Source organism: Salvelinus alpinus, chromosome 27 (genome assembly GCF_045679555.1).
Source record: "Salvelinus alpinus chromosome 27, SLU_Salpinus.1, whole genome shotgun sequence".
In the NCBI taxonomy this organism is placed as follows: Eukaryota; Metazoa; Chordata; class Actinopteri; order Salmoniformes; family Salmonidae; genus Salvelinus; species Salvelinus alpinus.
Genome location: NC_092112.1, coordinates 16,862,182 through 16,883,890, shown reverse-complemented (window position 1 = coordinate 16,883,890; position 21,709 = coordinate 16,862,182). Strand labels below are relative to the sequence as shown.

The 21,709-nt window shown below is 42.3% G+C and overlaps 1 protein-coding gene across 1 annotated transcript in view; it reads left to right on the top strand.

Annotated features, from left to right (window-relative positions):
• The window catches only part of LOC139556057 (glutamate receptor ionotropic, kainate 2-like), a 174,588-nt gene that overhangs the window by 128,966 nt on the left and 23,913 nt on the right, over window positions 1-21,709 (top strand). The window contains exons 13-16 of the mRNA XM_071369545.1: window positions 2,459-2,682; window positions 16,668-16,786; window positions 18,957-19,174; window positions 19,841-20,066. Coding sequence (XP_071225646.1) covers window positions 2,459-2,682; window positions 16,668-16,786; window positions 18,957-19,174; window positions 19,841-20,066 — 787 coding nt within the window. The remainder of the gene's footprint in view (window positions 1-2,458; window positions 2,683-16,667; window positions 16,787-18,956; window positions 19,175-19,840; window positions 20,067-21,709) is intronic.

The following is a 21,709-nucleotide window of genomic DNA, read 5'->3' as shown; positions in this document are numbered from 1 at the left end:
GTACGTTTTATCACAGGGGACAATGTTAGGACTCATCATTGTAGTCAGTATAACATGTGGGATGGACCTCTCTGTCTGTAAGAAGAGAGCTGCATTCTCTTTCATTTATTTACAAAGCAATCTGACAGAGACTCCCTCCATATGTAACGTCATTAATTAAGTTAAGAGTCATACGTTATCTAAACCCGTTCTCAGAAATGGATAACACTAGAGATCCCTTCAGTCTCCACAGATTTGGGAAAATCAGCATTTCGTTTTTTTGCCCCTAATTTGTGGAACAATCTGCGGAGTTCACTGCAGTTAGATGTGCTGGTGTCACTCAGGCAGTTTAAATACTGATTGACGACTTTTATGTAGTTGAATGTGATTGCTTTTATTAAATATGTTTATTTTGGTTGATTGTGTCCTGAATTATATTGTTTTAAACACATATATGTGTATGTTTTATTTAGAGGTCGACCGATTATGATCTTTCAACGCTGATACCGATGACGATTCTTGGACGACCAAAAAAAGACGATACCAATTAATCGGACAATTTTTATATATATATTTGTAATAATGACAATTACAACAATACTGAATGGGCACTTTTATTTTAACTTAATATAATACAGAAATAAAAATCAATAAGGTCTCAAATGAATAATGAAACATGTTCAATTTGGTTTAAATTATGCAAAAACACAGTGTTGGAGAAGAACGTAAAAGTGCAATATGTGCCATGTAAAAAAGCTAACGTTTAAGTTCCTTGCTCAGAACATGAGAACATATGAAAGCTGGTGGTTCCTTTTAGCATGAGTCTTCAATATTCCCAGTTAAGAAGTTTTAGGTTGTAGTTATTATAGGAATTATAGGACTATTTCTCTCTATAGCATTTGTATTTCATATACCTTTGACTATTGGATGTTCTTATAGGCACTATAGTATTGCCAGCCTAATCTGGGGAGTTGATAGGCTTGAAGTCATAAATAGCGCTGTGCTTCAAGCATTGCGAAGAGCTGCTGGCAAATGCAGGAAAGTGCTGTTTGAATGAATGCTTACGAGCCTGCTGCTGCCTACCACCGCTCAGTCAGATATCAAATCATAGACTTGATTATAATATAATAAACACACAGAAATACGAGCCTTAGGTCATTAATATGGTCAAGTCCGGAAACTATCATTTCAAAACAAAACGTTTATCCTTTCAGTGAAATACAGAACCGTTCCGTATTTTATCGAACGGGTGGCATCCATAAGTCTAAATATTGCTGTTACATTGCACGACCTTCAATGTTATGTCATAATTATGTAAAATTCTGGCAAATTAATTACGGTCTTTGTTAGGAAGAAATGGTCTTCACACAGTTCGCAATGAGCCAGGCGGCCCAAACTGCTGCATATACCCTGACTCTGCTTGCACTGAACGCAAGAGAAGTGACACAATTTCCCTAGTTAATATTGCCTGCTAGCATGAATTTCTTTTAACTAAACATACAGGTTTAAAAAAGTATACTTGTGTATTGATTTTTAGAAAGGCATTGATGTTGAAGGTTAGGTACATTGGTGCAACGACAGTGCTTTTTTCACGAATGTGCTTGTTAAATCATCACCCGTTTGGCGAAGTAGGCTGTGATTCGATGATAAATTAACAGGCACCGCATTGATTATTTGCAACGCAGGACAAGCTAGTTAAACTAGTAATATCATCAACCATGTGTAGTTACCTAGTGATTATGTTAAGATTGATTGTTTTTTATAAGTTTAATGCTAGCTAGCACCTTACCTTGGCTCCTTGCTGCACTCGCATAACACGTGGTCCGCCTGCCACCCAGTCTCCTCGTGGAGTGCAATGTAATTGGCCATAATCGGCATCCAAAAATGCAGATTACCAATTGTTATGAAAACTTGAAATCGGCCATGGCCGATTAATCGGTCGACCTCTAGTTTCATTATTCTGTTTTTATTGTAATGTATACAGGGCTCTCTTGTAAAATAGATTTTTAATCTCAGTGTGACTCCCTGTTTAAGTAAAGGTTAAATAAAAATAAATAAATGGTCTTCAGATGGGTTCAGAGGTTACATCTACAGTAAAATGGTGTCTGTTTTGGGTGGTGCACAAATTATAATAGGGGCGCTTTCCAGTTCTTTGACTTCCCAGTTCCCACCAACTACATTACACCTTTATTTAGCAAGGTAAGTTATATTTAAAATATAACAACCTAGTTTAAAGGCCCGCCCTGACTTTTCCCTTGTCTATCTCAGCTCTTTTAATGTGATACCAAATCCCCTGATTGGTGAACTCCATCAACCCCCCCCCGTCTCTGTTTTAATGTAATTGGTTCAAATGTGGTGAACCAGCCTGGCCCCAGATCTGTTTGATATCTTGTCCTATAGCCAGTATCACGTCAAACATGTTGTCAAGATGGCACAAACAGATCTGGGACCAGGCTATCTTCCCCATCTCTCTTCGCAGAAAGCAGACCTAGCGGTGGCTCCGTTGGCCATCACCTACGTGAGGGAGAAGGTCATCGACTTCTCCAAGCCCTTCATGACCCTGGGGATAAGTATCCTCTACCGCAAGCCCAACGGAACCAACCCGGGCGTCTTCTCCTTCCTCAACCCCCTCTCACCCGATATCTGGATGTATATTCTGCTGGCTTACTTGGGTGTCAGTTGTGTGCTGTTTGTCATAGCCAGGTAACATGCCATCCCTCACCCCTCGCTTTCACAAACCAGACAGTGGCTTTTCTCTGCAACTCATGATACTAGAACAAGCCCAGAATGTGGAGTTATTCTACCTCTAAAATTGAAACTCTATGCCTTAAAGGAAAGCTTTTATAGTGAAGTGTGACAGTCTGACAGACTGTGTATATGCCCTTAAGCTCATGTAAAGATATCTTATGTAAAGTACTGTGGACATGCCCTGGCTTGTCTCCAGACTGAGGAAAATATGAAACAATCCGTGTGAGGCCTTGTCTGACCGGTGGTTATATATTGGTTTGCTCAGTGTTAGGCATTGAATACAGTATGTTTATTTAGCTATTATAAGTGTAGAAGTATCTTAGTGGGCAAAACTGGTTGCAATGACAAAATGATGAAGTAATATTGTATGCTGGTTGTAAAGGATGTTTTTAAGACACCCTTTTCACAACCAGAAAAATACGTCTTTAGATGGTTGTAATCTGGTTATCTGCATACAGAAAACCAGTTTACACACAGAATATGATGTTATTGGGAAGTCCCATTACAAATGCTGCCCGCTGGGTAGTAGAATTACCCTGACTGAAGCATTGCTACGTAATCCTATGTAGAAAAGTGTTAACTAACCCCAGAACTCTGGGGTGCCAGCTGTTATGTGTTCTTTGGTTTGACCCCAAGAGTTTTGTGGTTAATGCACTTATTCCAAATGTTACTGGCATTATGATCAGCTGAGAGGAAGGCAACAACTGTCACCTAAGTTGGTTCAGAATATGCACTTATTTTATTGCAATCTTTTTCGAACGTATGTTGGGTAAGTTTCTCTATATTTTCAATGTAGCCTTTCCATGGTCCTACGTTTACACAGTGAAATGAACCCAGATATAGCTGCAAGCATGTTTGTGTGTTTCTGCATGATGTGTGTTTGACATTGTGCTTATTATAACACATCCACTTCCTTGAACTGTGTGCCAACGTAATGGAAATGGTTCGGTGAACCACGCTGCTCTCCTGATGAATAACCTTGCCTGAAACGTGAAGACATGGTCTTAGGAGGCTTTAGCTCAGCAGGCTAAAACAGTGCAATGGCGATTCGGGAAACCTGGGTTCTTACCCAGTAAATCACACCAATATTGCCTCTATACCATTGTGTTTATTATCAGATAACTCGTTCTATGTCTTCCATAGGGGTGTTGATGTGTAATAGCTCAAAGCCTGCTATATGCTATTTTCCCCCAGGCGTCAACTTGCTGAGCTGAGCTCTCTCATAATTGAAGTATTGACCACTCAACAAACAGATTGATTGGTTGAGTCCCTTTATGTCAAGGATATTGTTTTCTTTAATCCCCTACAAATAGATCTCTAACGAGTTAAAAGCTCATTGACCCACATCCAAAGGACTAAAAGGAAGGATTTTCCTACGTTCTACAATATTTTATTTTTATTCAGTTCCTAACGAAATGTAGTTCTTTAACTGCTCTTCCTTTATTGAGAAAGAAACGCAGTTGAAATTCCCTCAGACGGTGTTCACAACCATAGAACACCCACGTATTGAGTCGCGAAAGATATCTCAGAGAGCTCGGACAATGCATGGGCCACCATACACAATGAGGTCCCTGTCATTACATTACATATGGAGTTGTTCCTCATTCTGGCTCACACACTAGATACGCACAAATCACAGTGTCAGGCTCTTTCCTTCACACACACACACAACACACACACACACACAGGCATGCATGCACTCAAACACATTCTCTCACACACACATATACAAACATGCAAAGACACACACACACACACACACCTACACACACCTCTCCTCAGATGCCCTGAGACAAGAAGGGAAACAAATCTATAAAACCGGCTAGAGTGATTGAGTCCAGCAGACAGCTAATAGGAGGGTGCCTGATGAGTTTTTGTGGCTGAGGATAGGAGGAGAGAAGATGGTAGGAGAGGAGGATGAGAGGAGAGGATGAGAGAGGAGGAGTGTAAGATGAGAGGAAAGAAGGAAGAGAGGAGAGGAGGAGAGAAGGATGAGAGGAGAGGAGGAGAGGAGGATGAGAGGAGAGGAGAGAAGGATGAGAGGAGAGGAGAAGGATGAGAGGAGAGGAGGAGAGAAGGATGAGAGGAGGAGTCCTTTTGTTATTCTGTGTGGGACTCTGCATGTCCCCTGTCTGCACTCTGTCTGTGTGTGTGTGTGTGTGTGTGTGTGTGTGTGTGTGTGTGTGTGTGTGTGTGTGTGTGTGTGTGTGTGTGTGTGTGTGTGTGTGTGTGTGTGTGTGTGTGTGTGTGTGTGTGTGTGTGTGTGTGTGTGTGTGTGTGTGTGTGTGTGTGTGTGGTGTGTGTGTGTGTGTGTGTGTGTGCGCGCAGGGTGACACTTCTCTCCTGCGGGAATCAGTGTGCAGAACACAACCCAGAGGAATACAGGAGTGGAACGCACAGCAAAACCTCTCTCACACACACACACACACACATTGCGTTTCACACTGTCACACAATGTCACAAACCACATGATGCCACAGGGGACATTGAGCGGTGGCGCACGGTCGCCAGCGGTTACAAGGAGACGAAGCTCATTGACATTCTGGCCTGTCAGGCGGTCGGATGGGGCTGGCAGGAAGTTTAATGGCCCACAATTCATCATGTTTGTGGAGTAAACGTCCCTTTATCACAGAGAACCATAAACACTAAGCAAAGTCATACTGATGAAATGTGGTTACAGTTTACAGTGGGATGTAGTGGTAAACACAAAGGTTGGTAAATGCACAACAACATTAACTTTATTTTATAAATGACAATGTGTGTCAAACAGCATATACCCTCTGCTATATCCCTGGTGCTATTCATGTGAGAAGTATACAATGAGTGTACAAAACATTAAGAACACCTTCCTAATATTGATTTGCTCCTGCTTTGGTCCTCAGAACAGCTTCAATTCATCAGGGAATGGACTCTACAAGGTGTTGAAAGCGTTCCACAGGGATGCTGGCCCATGTTGACTCTAACGCTTCCCACAGTTGTGTCAAGTTGGCTGGATGTCCTTTGAGTGGTGGACCATTCTTGATACACACAGAAAACTGTTGAGCGTGAAAAACCCAGCAGTTTTGCAATTCTTGAGACTCAAACCGGTGCGCCTGGCACCTAATACCATATCCCATTCATAAGCACTTACACTCCCGTTCAAAAGTTTGGGGTCACTTAGAAATGACCTGGTTTTTGAAAGAAAAGCATTTTTTTGGGGACCATTAAAATAACATCAAATGAATCAGGAATACAGTGTAGACATTGTTAATGTTGTAAATGACTATTGTAGCTGGAAACGGATGATTTTTTATGGAATATTTACATAGGCATACAGAGGATTCCTGTGTTCCAATTGGCACGGTTGTGTTAGCTAATCCAAGTTTAGACTTTTAAAAGGCTAATTGATCAATTAAACCCTTTTGCAATTATGTTAGCACAGCTGAAAACTGTTGTTCTGATTAAAGAAGCAATAAAACTGGCCTTCTTTAGACTAGTTGAGTATCTGGAGCATCAGCATTTGTGGGTTCGATTACAGGCTCAAAATGGCCAGAAACAAAGACCTTTCTTCTGAAACTCATCAGTCTATTCTTGTTCTAGGAAATGAAGGCTATTCCATGCAAGAAATTGCTAAGAAACTGATGATTCAAAGTGTGTAGAGTACTTTTGGGTGTCAGGGAAAATGTATGGAGTAAAAAGTACAGAATTTTCTTTAGGAATGTAGTGAAGTTAAAGTAACAGTTGTCAAAAATAGAAATAGTGAAGTACAAATACCCACAAAAATGACTTAAGTAGTACTTTAAAGTATTTTTACTTAAGTACTTCACATCACTGCATATTGGATGTTGTATAGGTGATCAGACATGCCGATATTAGGCAACTCCTCTAGCACAAACTTAATCAGGTCCTGATGCCTAATGCTAACCCAATCCCACTCTAAGGTCCTGATGCCTAATGCTAACCTAATCCCACTCTAAGGTCCCGATGCCTAATGCTAACCCAATCCCACTCTCAGGTCCTGATGCCTAATGCTAACCCAATCACACACACAGGTCCTGATGCCTAAAGCTAACCCAATCCCACTCTCAGGTCCTGATGCCTAAAGCTAACCCAATCCCACTCTAAGGTCCTGATGCCTAATGCTAACCCAATCCCACTCTAAGGTCCTGATGCCTAATGCTAACCCAATCCCACTCTCAGGTCCTGATGCCTAATGCTAACCCAATCACGCACACAGGTCCTGATGCCTAAAGCTAATCCAATCCCACTCTCAGGTCCTGATGCCTAATGCTAACCCAATCACACACACAGGTCCTGATGCCTAAAGCTAACCAACTCACACTCTCAGGTCCTGATGCCTAATGCTAACCCAATCACACACACAGGTCCTGATGCCTAAAGCTAACCAAATCCCACTCTCAGGTCCTGATGCCTAATGCTAACCCAATCACACACACAGGTCCTGATGCCTAAAGCTAACCAACTCACACTCTCAGGTCCTGATGCCTAATGCTAACCCAATCACACACACAGGTCCTGATGCCTAAAGCTAACCAAATCACACTCTCAGGTCCTGATGCCTAATGCTAATCCAATCACACTGCTAATTTGATGCCACTCTCACTTAATAAGCTTTTACTGCAGTGGCCTAAATCAGGGTCACAGAGTGTTTCTTGGTAGATTTAAACAAATCTAATTTGAACCAAAAGTATACACCTCACACAAATGGTTATGGGCTTAAAAAAAGAAGATACATATACCATGGCAGATATAGAGTTGAAATGTATTACGTTTTGAGTTTGCATCCCAATATTACACTTCATATAAAGAACAGAAGACTGAAATATAACAAAACCGTTTGACATTGAAACACCTGACTTTCTGCATATAAAAAAGTGTATTAATTATGAAATTATTAAAAGTATTAATAACATTACACCCATGAAGCCACTATGTCATTTGACTGCAGTTAAGGGCTAACATAATAAAGGAGGAATATCCCGAGGGAGGGAGTGAGGGAGTCTGGTGGCATCAGGAAGGAAGAAGGTAGAGAAGAAGGGGGAGTCTAGGGAGTGAGGGAGTCTGGTGGCATCAGGAAGGAAGAAGGTAGAGAAGAAGGGGGAATCGAGGGAGTGAGGGAGTCTGGTGGCATCAGGAAGGAAAAAGGTAGAGAAGAAGGGGGAGTCTAGGGAGTGAGGGAGTCGAGGGAGAGGGAGAGTCGATGAATCTCAATGAGCTCCATAGATGATCATGGATGGGGACGTTATCTCCAGTGACAGTGTTATTCCACTCCATCGATCGGGGCTCACAATAAACTGAAGGCATTTGAATACGTCAATATGTTGATCTAGGGGAAAGGGTAAATTATTTGTGTTGGTCTCCAGTGGAGAATAGGAATCTAAGGCCATAGTAAAAGATTGTAAGAGTGTCAATTGTTTCAGTTGCCTACAATAACACGATTTTGAAAACAAATTGGGCAGTGTTGTGTTCGAGACCACCTAATGCGAGACCGATTCAAGGCCAAAACCGGAGCAAATCGACAAGACCACGACTAGAACGGGAGCGAGACCGAGTCAAGACCGAGACTAAGTTAAGACCAAGACCAGAAAAAAGCGAGTCCAATTTAAGACCATGATTGTAATTTTGTCAAATCACCACATAATAAGAGTTCAAAATGTCCGGTATTTCTGTGTTCATATTTCAGAACAACATATGGATTCCTTAGACATTCATTATAGTGAAAAAAATGCATGCTGAGGTAAAATTGAGTTATCACTAATCCAAACACAGTGGGGAACAATTGGCCTTCTATGCCTTCAGAGAAGTTCTAAGGATTTATAAAATAATGATTATAATAATAGAATAATAATGATAAATATATTATTATTTTATTATTTTTGCTGGTCTCTGGGGAGATAAAGCTACAGTAGCTTGCTAAGTCAGCCATTGGCTAGGCCATCAGAAGCTAGATAAAGGCATCTGCCACTCAACTATATTAGGGCAACATTTTGGAGTGGCAGTGGAATCAACCACGGATCCGGGATAATTGTCATCAGCAACGCTGAATAGCATAGCATAGCATAGCGCCACAGTCAAATAATATTACTAGAAAATATTCATATTCATGAAATCACAAGTGCAATATTGCAAAACACAGCTTAGCCTTTTGTTAATCCACCTGTCGTCTCAGATTTTGAAATGATGCTTTACAGCGAAAGCAATACAAGCGTTTGTGTAAGTTTATGGATCGCTCGACAAAACATTAAGTACACTTAGCATCAGGTAACTTGGTCACGAAAATCAGAAAAGCAATCAAATTAATCGTTTACCTTTGATGATCTTCGGATGTTTTCACTCACGAGACTCCCAGTTAGACAACATATGTTCTTTTTGTTCCATAAAGATATTTTTTATATCCAAATACCTCCGTTCGTTTGGTGCGTTATGCCCAGGAATCCACCAGAAAGAGCGGTCACGACAACGCAGACAAAAATTCCAAATTATATCCATAATGTCCACAGAAACATGTCAAACGTTTTTTATAATCAATCATCAGGGTGTTTTTCAAATATCTATTCGATAATATATCAACCGGGACTGTTGGTTTTTCACTAGGACCGGGAGTAACAATGGCCGCCTTTCTCTGTTGCGCACAACTCACTCTGAGAGCCCCCACCTATCCACTTACGCAATGTGGTCGTTCACGCTCATTTTTCAAAATAAAAGCCTGAAACTATGTCTAAAGGCTGTTGACACCTTAGGGAAGCCATAGAAAATTGATTGGTTGATATCCCTTTAAATGGTAATAGGGATGCATAAGAACAGAGAGGTTTCAAAAACAGAGGCACTTCCTGATTGGATTTTCCTCAGGTTTTAGCCTGCAATATCAGTTCTGTTTAACTCACAGACATAATTTTGACAGTTTTGGAAACTTTAGAGTGTTTTCTATCCTAATCTGACAATTATATGCATATTCTAGTTTCGGGGGCTGAGAAATAGGCCGTTTCAAATGGGTACGTTTTTTAGCCGAAAATACTGCCCCCTAGCCTTAAGAAGTTTTAATGAGTGGGACCGTTTTTACAAAAACGTATGGAAACTGCCTTCTTGAAGGCTAATAGAGAGCAGTAGTTTTCCCACGGTCTAGCTAGTTAGCTTTTGTTGTCGGCTAGTTTGCATCGGCTGCAGCAGGTGTTATCAAAGAGGATGTTGTTGCTAATTTGTTAGCTTCTCCCTTTTCAAAAATAACTTTCAACAAGAAGTTAAGTTTTAAATGATCATCATCTGGTGAGTGGAACTGTGGTTTTTATTGCATATTGCAGCACGCTTGCTGTTTTTAGCCATGTCTTTGAAAATACATTATGCGTGTGAAACATTGTTGCATTTAAAGTGGAACTGACAGCATTTTAGCAACATGAAATGTTATTAAAATCTGTTCATGTATACCCCCAGAAAGAATATGACACTTAAAAAGTGTCACTTAGATATATGACCACTTAGATATATGTCACAAGCACTACTAATATAATGGGGCTTCACCATGTTCACCAAATTTTGGATTTCCTCAATTAAGTTGGAAAAATAGGATGATCGAGCAGCAGTGAGGGCTCTTTGAAACTGCACGGTACTGTCTTACCAAGTTAGTCGGAAGACTTCCAGTTTGGTGTGGCGCCATTTCCGTTCCAATTTTCTGGAAGCTTGCTTCAGAGCTCGGGTATTTTCTGTATACCAGAGAGCTAGTTTCTTATGACAAATGTTTTTGGTTTTTAGGGGTGCAACTGCATCTAGGGTATTGCGCAAGGTTAAATTGAGGTTCCTCAGTTAGGTGGTTAATTTGTACTCTGACATCCTTGGGTAGGCGGAGGGAGTCTGGAAGGGCATCTAGGAATCTTTGGGTTGTCTGAGAATTTATAGCACAACTTTTGATGATCCTTGGTTAGGGTCTGAGCAGATTATTTGTTGCGATTGCAAACGTAATAAAATTGTGGTCCGATAGTCCGGGATTATGAGGAAAAACATTAACATCCACAACATTTATTCCACGGGACAAAACTAGGTCCAGAGTATGACTGTGGCAGTGAGTAGGTCCGGACACATGTTGGACAAAACCCACTGAGTCGATGATGGCTCCGAAAGCCTTTTGGAGTGGGTCTGTGGACTTTTCCATGTGAATATTAAAGTCACCAAAAATTAGAATATTATCTGCCATGACTACAAGGTCCGATAGGAATTCAGGGAACTCAGTGAGGAACGCTGTATATGGCCCAGGAGGCCTGTAAACAGCAGCTATAAAAAGTGATTGAGTAGGCTGCAGATTTCATAACTAGAAGCTCAAAAGACGAAAACGTCTGGGGTTTTTTGTAAATTGAAAGTTGCTATCATAAATGTTAGCAACACCTCCGCCTTTGCGGGATGCGTGGGGGATATGGTCACTAGTGTAACCAGGAGGTGAGGCCTCATTTTACACAGTAAATTCATCAGGCTTAAGCCATGTTTCAGTCAGGCCAATCACATCAAGATTATGATCAGTGATTAGTTCATTGACTATAACTGCCTTGGAAGTGAGGGATCTAACATTAAGTAGCCCTATTTTGAGATGTGAGGTATCACGATCTCTTTCAATAATGGCAGGAATGGAGGAGGTCTTTATTCCAGTGAGATTGCTAAGGCGAACACCGCCATGTTTAGTTTTGCCCAACTTAGATCGAGGCACAGACACGGTCTCAATGGGGATAGCTGAGCTGACTACACTGACTGTGCTAGTGGCAGACTCCACTAAGCTGGCAGGCTGGCTAACAGCCTGCACCCTATCTCATTGTGGAGCTAGAGAAGTTAGAGCCCTGTCTATGTTCGTAGATAAGATGAGAGCACCCCTCCAGCTAGGATGGAGTCCGTCACTCCTCAACAGGCCAAGCTTGGTCCTGTTTGTGAGTGAGTCCCAGAAAGAGGGCCAATTATCTACAAATTCTATCTTTTGGGAGGGGCAGAAAACAGTTTTCAACCAGCGATTGAGTTTAGAGACTCTGCTGTAGAGCTCATCACTCCCCCTAACTGGAAGGGGGCCAGAGACAATTACTCGATGCCGACACATCTTTCTAGCTGATTTCCATGCTGAAGCTATGTTGCGCTTGGTGACCTCTGACTGTTTCATCCTAAAATCGTTGGTGCCGACGTGGATAACAATATCTCTATACTCTCTACACTCGCCAGTTTTAGCTTTAGCCAGCACCATCTTCAGATTAGCCTTAACGACAGTAGCCCTGCTCCCTGGTAAACAGTGTATGATCGCTGGATGATTTGTTTTAAGTCTAATACTACGGGTAATGGAGTCGCCAATGACTAGGGTTTTCAATTTGTCAGAGCTAATGGTGGGAGGCTTCGGCGTCTCAGACCCCGTAACGGGAGGAGTAGAGATCAGAGAAGGCTCGGCCTCTGACTCCGACTCGCTGCTTAATGGGAAGAACCGGTTGAAAGTTTCTGTCGGCTGAATGAGCGGCACCGGTTGAGAATTCCTACAGCATTTCCCTCCAGAAGACATGAGAAACTTGTCCGGCTGCGGGCACCGTGCGAGGGGATTTATAAAAATCCTATGTTTTCCTGTGGTTTTTTTCTCCTATAGATTATTCAGATTTTCACTCTCAAAATCATACCTTTTTTCTTTTAAAGGTTCACCACTGAAAAATGTGATGGTCTAATTCCACAACAATGCTTAAACCACATCAATCTAATTGGGTGGGCCTGTGAGGGCCTGGCTCCCCAGTAGGTGGGCCTCTGTCCACCGAGGCCCATCCATGTCTACGCCCCTGATGCAAACAGCACATGATGACAATTGCACATCACAAATAGCCTACTAACCAACACTTCTGACTATTTCAATACCTGGTTTGCATACCCATTGTTGCCTTAGTTAGCATTTACTGGTAGATAAGTTGAAACATCTTTCCTACCCTACCGGATACAGATGTCATTCTTCTGTGAGCTGCTCCATGACAAAACAAGTTGAGAGCTGCACACTTACTGCCTGCAGATGAAATTATGCTGAAACTAGGCTATGTGTGCGGCGCATATGTGAATATATTTCACGTGCTTTGCAATTGTGTAGGCTACTTTGTGCATGATTTATCTATTGTACTACATAATTGATCGTATACCTCCACCACACTACTTTGATATGCATAAATAGGTATTAAAAAGTGAGTATAAGCAATGCCCACTGAAAAAAAAGTGGGTATACGGTTTATACCTGCATATACCCTCCACTACACCACTGACACTTTGTGTTTTTCAAAAAGTGCTCTCTCCTACATGAGTGTGCTGGTATTACGGTTGCTGTCCTTTCAGAATCACAAACCTGTCACACACTAGGTTCACCAAGGAAGGCCTATACGTTCACCAAGGAAGGCCTATAAGTTCACCACTGAAGGCCTATAAGTTCACCGCTGAAGGCCTATACAGTAGGTTCTCCACTGAAGGCCTATAGGTTCACCACTGAAGTCCTATAGGTTCTCCACTGAAGGCCTATAGGTTCACCACTGAAGGCCTATAAGTTCACCACTGAAGGCCTATACAGTAGGTTCTCCACTGAAGGCCTATAGGTTCACCACTGAAGGCCTATAGGTTCTCCACTGAAGGCCTATAGATTCACCACTGAAGGCCTATAGGTTCACCAAGGAAGGCCTATAAGTTCACCACTAAAGGCCTATACATTAGGTTCTCCACTGAAGGCCTATAGGTTCACCACTGAAGGCCTATAGGTTCTCCACTGAAGGCCTATACAATAGGTTCTCCACTGAAGGCCTATAGGTTCACCACTGAAGGCCTATAGGTTCTCCACTGAAGGCCTATAGGTTCACCACTGAAGGCCTATACAGTAGGTTCACACACTGAAGGCCTATAGGTTCACCACTGAAAGCCTATAGATTCACCAAGGAAGGCCTATAGGTTCACCACTGAAGGCCTATAAGTTCACCACTGAAGGCATATAGGTTCACCACTGAAGGCCTATACAGTAGGTTCACCACTATTGCTAGTTACCTATTCTATGTTAAGTGTCTCAGTTATTTATTTTACTGTTGCAGCTGACGTGTATACTATCATCAGCGTACATAGACACACAGGCTTTATTCAAGGTCAGTGGAAGGGCATTTGTAAAATAAGAAAACAATAATGGCCATAGTGTGCCCCGAGGTACACCACACTCAACTGAATTTTCATGAGAGAGGCTTCCATTAACGAAAACCCTCTGTGTTCTATTAGATAGCTAACTGTCAATCCATAATAAGGCAGAGGATGCAAATCCATAACACCTAAGTTTTTTCAGCAATAAGTTATGATCAATGATATCAAAAGCTGCACTGAAGTCTAACAAAACAGCTCCCACAATCAAATGAATTGTCACCAAGTGCTATACAGAGACCCAGCCTAAAACCCCAAACAACAAGCAATACAGATGTAGAAGCACGGTGGCTAGAAAAAACTCCCTACAAAGGCAGGAACCTAGGAAGAAACCTAGAGAGGAACCCGGCTTTGAGGGGTGGCCAGTCCTCTTCTGCCTGGTGGAGATTATAAGAGTACATGGCCATTAAGGCCAGTTTGTTCTTCAAGATGTTCAAACGTTCATAGACAACCAACAGGGTCAAATAATAATCACAGAGGTTGTAGAGGGTGCAATAGGTCAGCACTTCAGGAGTAAATAGAAGTTGGCTTTTCATAGCTAAGCATTCAGAGGTCGAGACAGCAGGTGCGGTAGAGAAAGAGAGTCGAAAACAGCAGGTCCGGGACATGGTAGCACGTCCGGTGAACAGATCAGCGTTCCTTAGCCGCAGGCAGAACAGTTGACCAGGTGGACTGGGGACAGCCAGGAGTCATCAGGCCAGGTAGTCCTGAGGTATGGTCCAGGTGCTCAGGTCCTCCGTGAGGGAGAGAGGAAGAGAGAGAGAATTAGAGGGAGCATACTTAAATTCACACAGGACACCAGATAAGACAGGAGAATTACACCAGATATAACAGAATGACCCTAGCCCGCTGGCACATAGACTATTGCAGCATAGATACTGGAGGCTGAGACGGGGGGGTCGAGGGACACTGTGGCCCAGTCCGACGATAGCCCCGGACAGTGCCAACCAGGAAGGATATAACCCCACCCACTTTGCCAAAGCACAGCCCCCACACCACTAGAGGGATATCAACAGACCACCAATGTACTACCCTGAGACAAGGCTGAGTATAGCCCACAAAGATCTCCTCCACCGCACAAGCCAGAGGGGGTGCAAAACTGGACAGGAAGATCACATCAGTGACTCAACCCACTCAAATGACGCACCCCTCCTAGGGATGGCATGGAGGATTACTAGTAAGCCAGTGACTGAACCCCCGAAATAGGGTCAGAGGCAGAGAATCCCAGTGGAGACAGGGGAGGCAGAGACAGAGGCAGAGACAGAGGCTAGGCAGAGACAGAGGCTAGGCAGAGACAGAGGCTAGGCAGAGACAGAGGCTAGGCAGAGACAGAGGCTAGGCAGAGACAGAGGCTAGGCAGAGACAATTTCCTTCAGCCAATCATCTGTTGTTTGTGTCAGCGCCGAGCATGTTGAGTGCCCTTCCCTATAAGCATGCTGAAACTCTGTTGTTGATTTGTTTTCTGTAAAATAACTTTGTATTTGATCAGACACATTTTTTTCTAAAAGTTTGCTAAGCACTTGTAACAGGCTGATTGGTCGGCTGTTAAAACCATTAAAGGGTGCTCTGCTATTCTTGGGTAGTGGAATGACCTTTCCTCCCTCCATGTCTGAGGGCCCACACTGTATTCTAGGCTTAAATTTCAAATGTGGCAAACAGGAGTCACAATGTGTTCCGCTACCAACCTCAGCAGTTTACCATCCAGGTTGTCGGTTCCAGATGGTTTGGCCTTATTTATAGATTGCAAAAAAATATCACCTCTTCCACACCCCCTTTGTTGAACTCAAAACTACAGTGCTTGTCTTTCATTATTTAGTCCATTATGCATGAATATGAAGGCTCAGCATTTGTTGTTTGCATGTCATACCTAAGTTTGCTAATCTTATCAACAAAAAAGTTACTAAAGTGGTTGACAATATCAAACGGTTTAGTTATGAACAAGCCATCTGCCTCAATGAAGGATGGAACCAAGATTGCTTTTTTGCCTAGAATTTCTTTTAAATTACTGCAGAGCTGTTTATTATCATTCTTTATATAATTTATCCTTGTTCCATAGTAAATTTCTTCTTCTTTTTGTTTAGTTTATTTACTTGATTTCTCATTTGACTGTATGTTTGCCAGTCAGCTGTGTTGTCAGACTTTTTTGCTATTCCCTTTGCCTCATCCCTCTCAGCCATATTGTTTTTCAATTCGTCATCTATCCATGGGGATTTTGCAGTTCTAACAGTCCGTTTCTTGATTGGCGCACGCCAATCGTTTTAGAGAACATTTCTGCAACATTAGTAAAGATGTGATCAATACATGTGGATGATTTAGTTCATGTTTTGTTTGTAAATACCCAGGTAGGTTGACTGAACTTGAACCAGATTGCAAGCACTGGTTACAGCTTGGAGCTTCTTTTTGAGTAGGCAGCTTGATGACAATCAGTCATCAACTCTGTTGATATCACATACATTATCCAACATTTCACACATATTATATAGTCCAAATACTGACTTTTAGCACTTGTTGGTCTATAGAAACTTCCTACAAGAATAGGCTTTAGGTGGAGTAGATTAACCTGTAGCCATATTAGTTCCAAATCATCTGACATGAGATCCTCTCTCAGCCTAACAGAAATATGACTCTGGATATACATATATCTATTTTTAAGAAATCGAACTCAAGCGATGTTCTTTTTTTTTTAAGTAAAGGAATTTTGTGTGTTTAACTGGATAGAGAAGAGATTGTAGAGGCCACTAATGTTATTCTGTTTGACTGAACTGTCTGTGTGTTCTCTTCAACCACAGGTTCAGCCCGTACGAGTGGTACAACCCGCATCCGTGCAACCCAGACTCGGACGTGGTGGAAAACAATTTTACACTGCTCAATAGTTTCTGGTTCGGCGTCGGGGCTCTCATGCAGCAAGGTAGTTGCCTCAGCCTGCTGGTGCTGTGGCTATCTCTGTGTCCTACTCTCTCTGGGCGCCAAGGGCCAATGTTTTAGGCCAGGCTCCGGGCTACACACAGGGGTCTCTGGGTGTGTGCTGCTACACTTAGAAAAAAAAGTGCTATCGAAAACTTTGACTGTTTACATAGGTGAACCCTTTTTGGTTCCAGGTAGAACCCTTTTGGTTCCAGGTAGAACCCTTTTGGGTTCCATGTAGACCCTTTCCACAGAGGGTTCTACATGGAACCCAAAAGGGTTCTACTTGGAGCCAAAAATGGTTCTCATATGGGGACAGCCGTAGAACAATTTTGGAACAGTTTTTTCTTAATAGTATAGGTGGAAAGAAGAGTTACAAAGCATCTATACGTGCTTTATAAAGGGCTTATAAAGGGCTTATAAAGGGCTTAGTTTAGCCTTAAAAGATGCAGCTCAATTAAAGTGGGACAAATAATAATAATATGAAGGATATGAAGGACGGGCCTAAAAACAAACAAAAGAGAACTAATGTAAAATATACTGTGTACGTAAAATGTATATAGTGTATAAGCTGGAAGTAGAAGCCTAAGTGTTGTTGTCCATTAGTTTACTCCAATTAGGGGAGGGGTGGTAGGGTTAGGGGAAAATAATAAAGGAAAAAATATATATATATATAAAAACGTCTGAGTGGAATTTGAGATTTTTGGTTCCAACCGCCATGTCTTTGTGAGACGCAGAGTAGGTGAACGGAAGATCTCCGCATGTGTGGTTCCCACCGTGAAGCATGGAGGAGGAGGTTCTGATGGTGTGCTTTGCTGGTGACATTGTCTGTGATTTATTTAGAATTCAAGGCACACTTAACCAGCATGGCTACTGTAGTATTCTGCAGCGATACGTCACCCCATCTGGCTTGCGTTTAGTGGGAATATCATTTGTTTTTCAACAGGACAATGATCCAAAACACACCTCCAGGCTGTGTAAGGGCTATTTGACCAAGAAGGAGAGTGATGGAGTGCTGCATCAGATGACCTCAATCCAATTGAGATGGTTTGGGATGAGTTGAACCGCAGAGTGAAGGAAAAGAAGCCAACAAGTGCTCAGCATATGTGGGAACTCCTTCAAGACTGTGGGAAAAGCATTCTTCATGAAGCTGGTTGAGAGAATTCCCAAGAGTGTGCAAAGCTGTCATCAAGACAAAGGGTGGCTACTTTGAAGAATCTCAAATATAAAATATAATTTCATTTGGCTTATACTTGTTTGGTTACTACATGATTCCATATGTGTTATTTCATAGTTTTGATGTCTTCACTATTATTCTACAATGTAGAAAATCATAAAAATAAAAAAAGTCTTGATTGAGTAGGTGTTCTAAAACTTTTGACCGGTAGTGTGTATATAAAAAATATATATTTATAAAAAATATATATGTGGGATTGGAAATTATGTAGAAAAATTACGTTAATAGAAGCCGCTACCTATTTGCAATGTTGAAGGTGATCCACCCCATCAAAAAAAACAAAAAAAAACATTGACAGGTTGGTGTCATGTGCCACTACACTGAGTACTCTCCCATTGCCCACAGCCAATCAGCACCCAGAGAGTAGTGGGACATGGGGTCAGGATGTGAGGTTATCTTGGGTACATGACAGTCAGACCCATCCAGGTTGTCTGTTTCCACAAAAGTTGCTTATTGTAAAATGTTAACATGTAAGTTCAAAGATGTGACTCATTTGTGATAACGGACGGTAAGTTGAATGAGTACACCTTTCTTGGACCAGGTGAAGCCTATTTTAGAACAAAAATTCTCTGTCAATGGATATTCTTCATTCAACATGCTTTTAGTCCAGGAGTGGGCTTAATCTGGTCTGGGAAACCAGACCCTTAATTCCCAAGTCCTAGCTTTAGTATAACACCTATCAACCATTCTTGGTCTCAGACGGACTGTCTCAGGTGCCTGGAATCGGCCTACTTCCGGGGGATCCACAGTGCACAATATACACCCCAAACAACTCAATATACAGCCCAAACAACTCCCACAGATCTTTGTAGATGCTACCCACTACAGTGTGTGGATATCTTCTCCATGGAGATACTATCTTCTCCCAGCTGCATCTTCTGGAAGTCTGTTTATCTGTCTCTACTTCCTACCCCCCTTTCCTCCCCTTCTAACACAGGCTCAGAGCTCATGCCCAAGGCCCTGTCCACCAGGATTGTCGGAGGCATCTGGTGGTTCTTCACCCTGATCATCATCTCCTCCTACACGGCCAACCTGGCTGCCTTCCTCACCGTGGAGCGCATGGAGTCGCCCATCGACTCAGCCGACGACCTGGCCAAACAGACCAAGATCCTGTACGGAGTGGTGGAGGACGGATCAACCATGACCTTCTTTAAGGTAGCTAGCTGGGCGAACTATTGGGCTGTACGCGACAAGTGGCCCTCTGAGGCGTTGTGGTTGTGGAGAAACCAGTTCAAACTGTGTTTTATTATGCTGTTGAAAATATTTATATTTTTCACAAAAGTTATTTTGTTGTTCTTTACATCGTACTTCTTGCAATGCCGTTTAATCAAGCATGGTAACACTTTATTTGACAAGGTCACATTGACATGGAAAGTGCTAGTCATTTTAATAGGTGTCTGCTGTGGAAAAAGGCATCTGCTCCAACTCAAATGTAACACACCTGATTCAGCTGGTTAAGGTTCTGATGAGGAGCCATTTAGTAGAATCAGGTATGCTATATTTGTGTTGGAGCGAAAGCTTGCAGAACAGCAGATCTCTAGAAGAAGGGTTGGACTCAACCCTGCTTTAGAGCAACTAGACTCTGATTGTCGATGATCACAAGCATTTCGCTATACCCGCAATAACATCTGCTCAACACGTGTAAGTGACCAATAACATTGGATTTGATTTGATAAGGTCATTTCCACATACTATGTCAATCACTTTGAGCTACTGGAAAAGGCCAGCGCTATGTACTGTACATCTAATCATTTATTCATTACTATCATTAGAAGAGTTGGAATTCATCTGTCACATTTTCTTCCTCCGGTCGCTTCTCAGAAGACTAAGATCTCCACCTACGATAAGATGTGGGAGTTCATGAACAGCCGGCGATCGTCAGTGATGGTGAAAGACATAGACGCAGGAATCCAGCGCGTGCTCACCTCAGACTACGCCTTCCTCATGGAGTCCACCACCATCGAGTTCGTCACCCAGCGCAACTGCAACCTCACCCAGATAGGAGGCCTCATGGACTCCAAGGCCTACGGAGTGGGGACACCCATGGGTAACGTCTATTGTCCTTGTCTATATAGTCTATCATCCATATTGGCTAAATCGCTTATATCTCCTATATCCCCTTCTACCTGTCAATGGCAATGTATGTTATTGGGGCGGCAGGTAGCCTAGTGGTTAGAGCGTTGGACTAGTATCCGAAAGGTTGCAAGATCGAATCGCCAAGCTGACAAGGTAAAAATCTGTCGTTCTGTCCCTGAACAAGGCAGTTAACCCACTGTACCTAGGCCGTCATTGAAAATAAGAATTTGTTCTTAACTGACTTGCCTAGTTAAATAAAGGTCAAATAAAAATAAATATCAGAGTAAGCTGATAAATGACGGTTGGAGTTTAGATTGTTGGAGATAGATAGTGATAACGCACTGTATGCATAACTGAAAGGGCCGAACAAGGAAGTGTCATGAATGAGGTCAGGAGGTAAGGGTTAAAGTGAAGGGGAAATGGACAATAAGAAACATTTCGGAATTTCACACAGTATCTAGGATTTCTCTACACGTTAAGATAATTGTACTTATAATAAACTTTTATTTGATTTGTACAGCTTGAAATGTGAAAATACCATGCCCGACATAGATTGCTACAGGATCACGAAGTAACAGATTTAGCTCTGGCATTTCAGTTGGAATGTGTTAACACTGTTCCACTTGACACGTACGGTATATGATAATCCACCACACATAACCATCTTTTTCTGTTGGGACAACTTTTTTCCTTGGCCTGTAAAGATTCTGTACAACAGAGAAGGTGCTGGGCCCGTATTCCTGAAACATATCATATTTCGGATAATAATGAACAAAATCTCATGTAAAGGCGTTACCTATATACCTAGACAGCATCCCTAGCCACGTCCTCAGAGCATGCGAGACCAGCTGGCTGGTGTGTTTACGGACATATTCAATCAATCCCTATCCCAGTCTGCTGTGCCCACATGCTTCAAGAGGGCCACCATTGTTCCTGTACCCAAGAAAGCTAAAGTAACTGAGCTAAACGACTATCGCCCCGTAGCACTCACTTCTGTCATCATGAAGTGCTTTGAGAGACAAGTCAAGGATCATATCACCTCCACCCTACCTGACACCCTAGACCAGGGGTCGGGAACCTTTTTGACTAAGAGAGCCATGAAAGCAAAACATTTGGAAATTTATTTCAGTGAGAGCCATATAATATATTTTATTTCTTTCAGGCAAGCCGCAAAACGGCTAAGCACCTTCCCTCTTGACAACCAACGCACAACCAACGCACATTGCTGTGCAAAAGCAGACCAGGATAGTTATTTCCAACTTCATCCAGCAGTGTTTTAAACTGGCGATCATTTAAGGCTCGAGCAACAATAAAGTTGATCACACGAATGACCAGTGACATCACTTCCCCAAACTGCCGGTCACACATCTGAGCACAAAGTGCCTCCTGGTGTAGAATGCAATGGAAACTTAGGATGGGTCTATTTTCATGTTCACGGAGAAGCGCCACAAATTCTTTTTTATTCCCCACCATACACGGAGCACCATCAGTACACACTGAGAGAAGTTTATCCATAGGTAGATTTTTTTCTTGAGCAAACTCCATGAAAGACTTAAATAAATCCTCACCTCTTGTGGACCCTTTTAATGGCAGAACTGCAAGACTTTCTTCGCG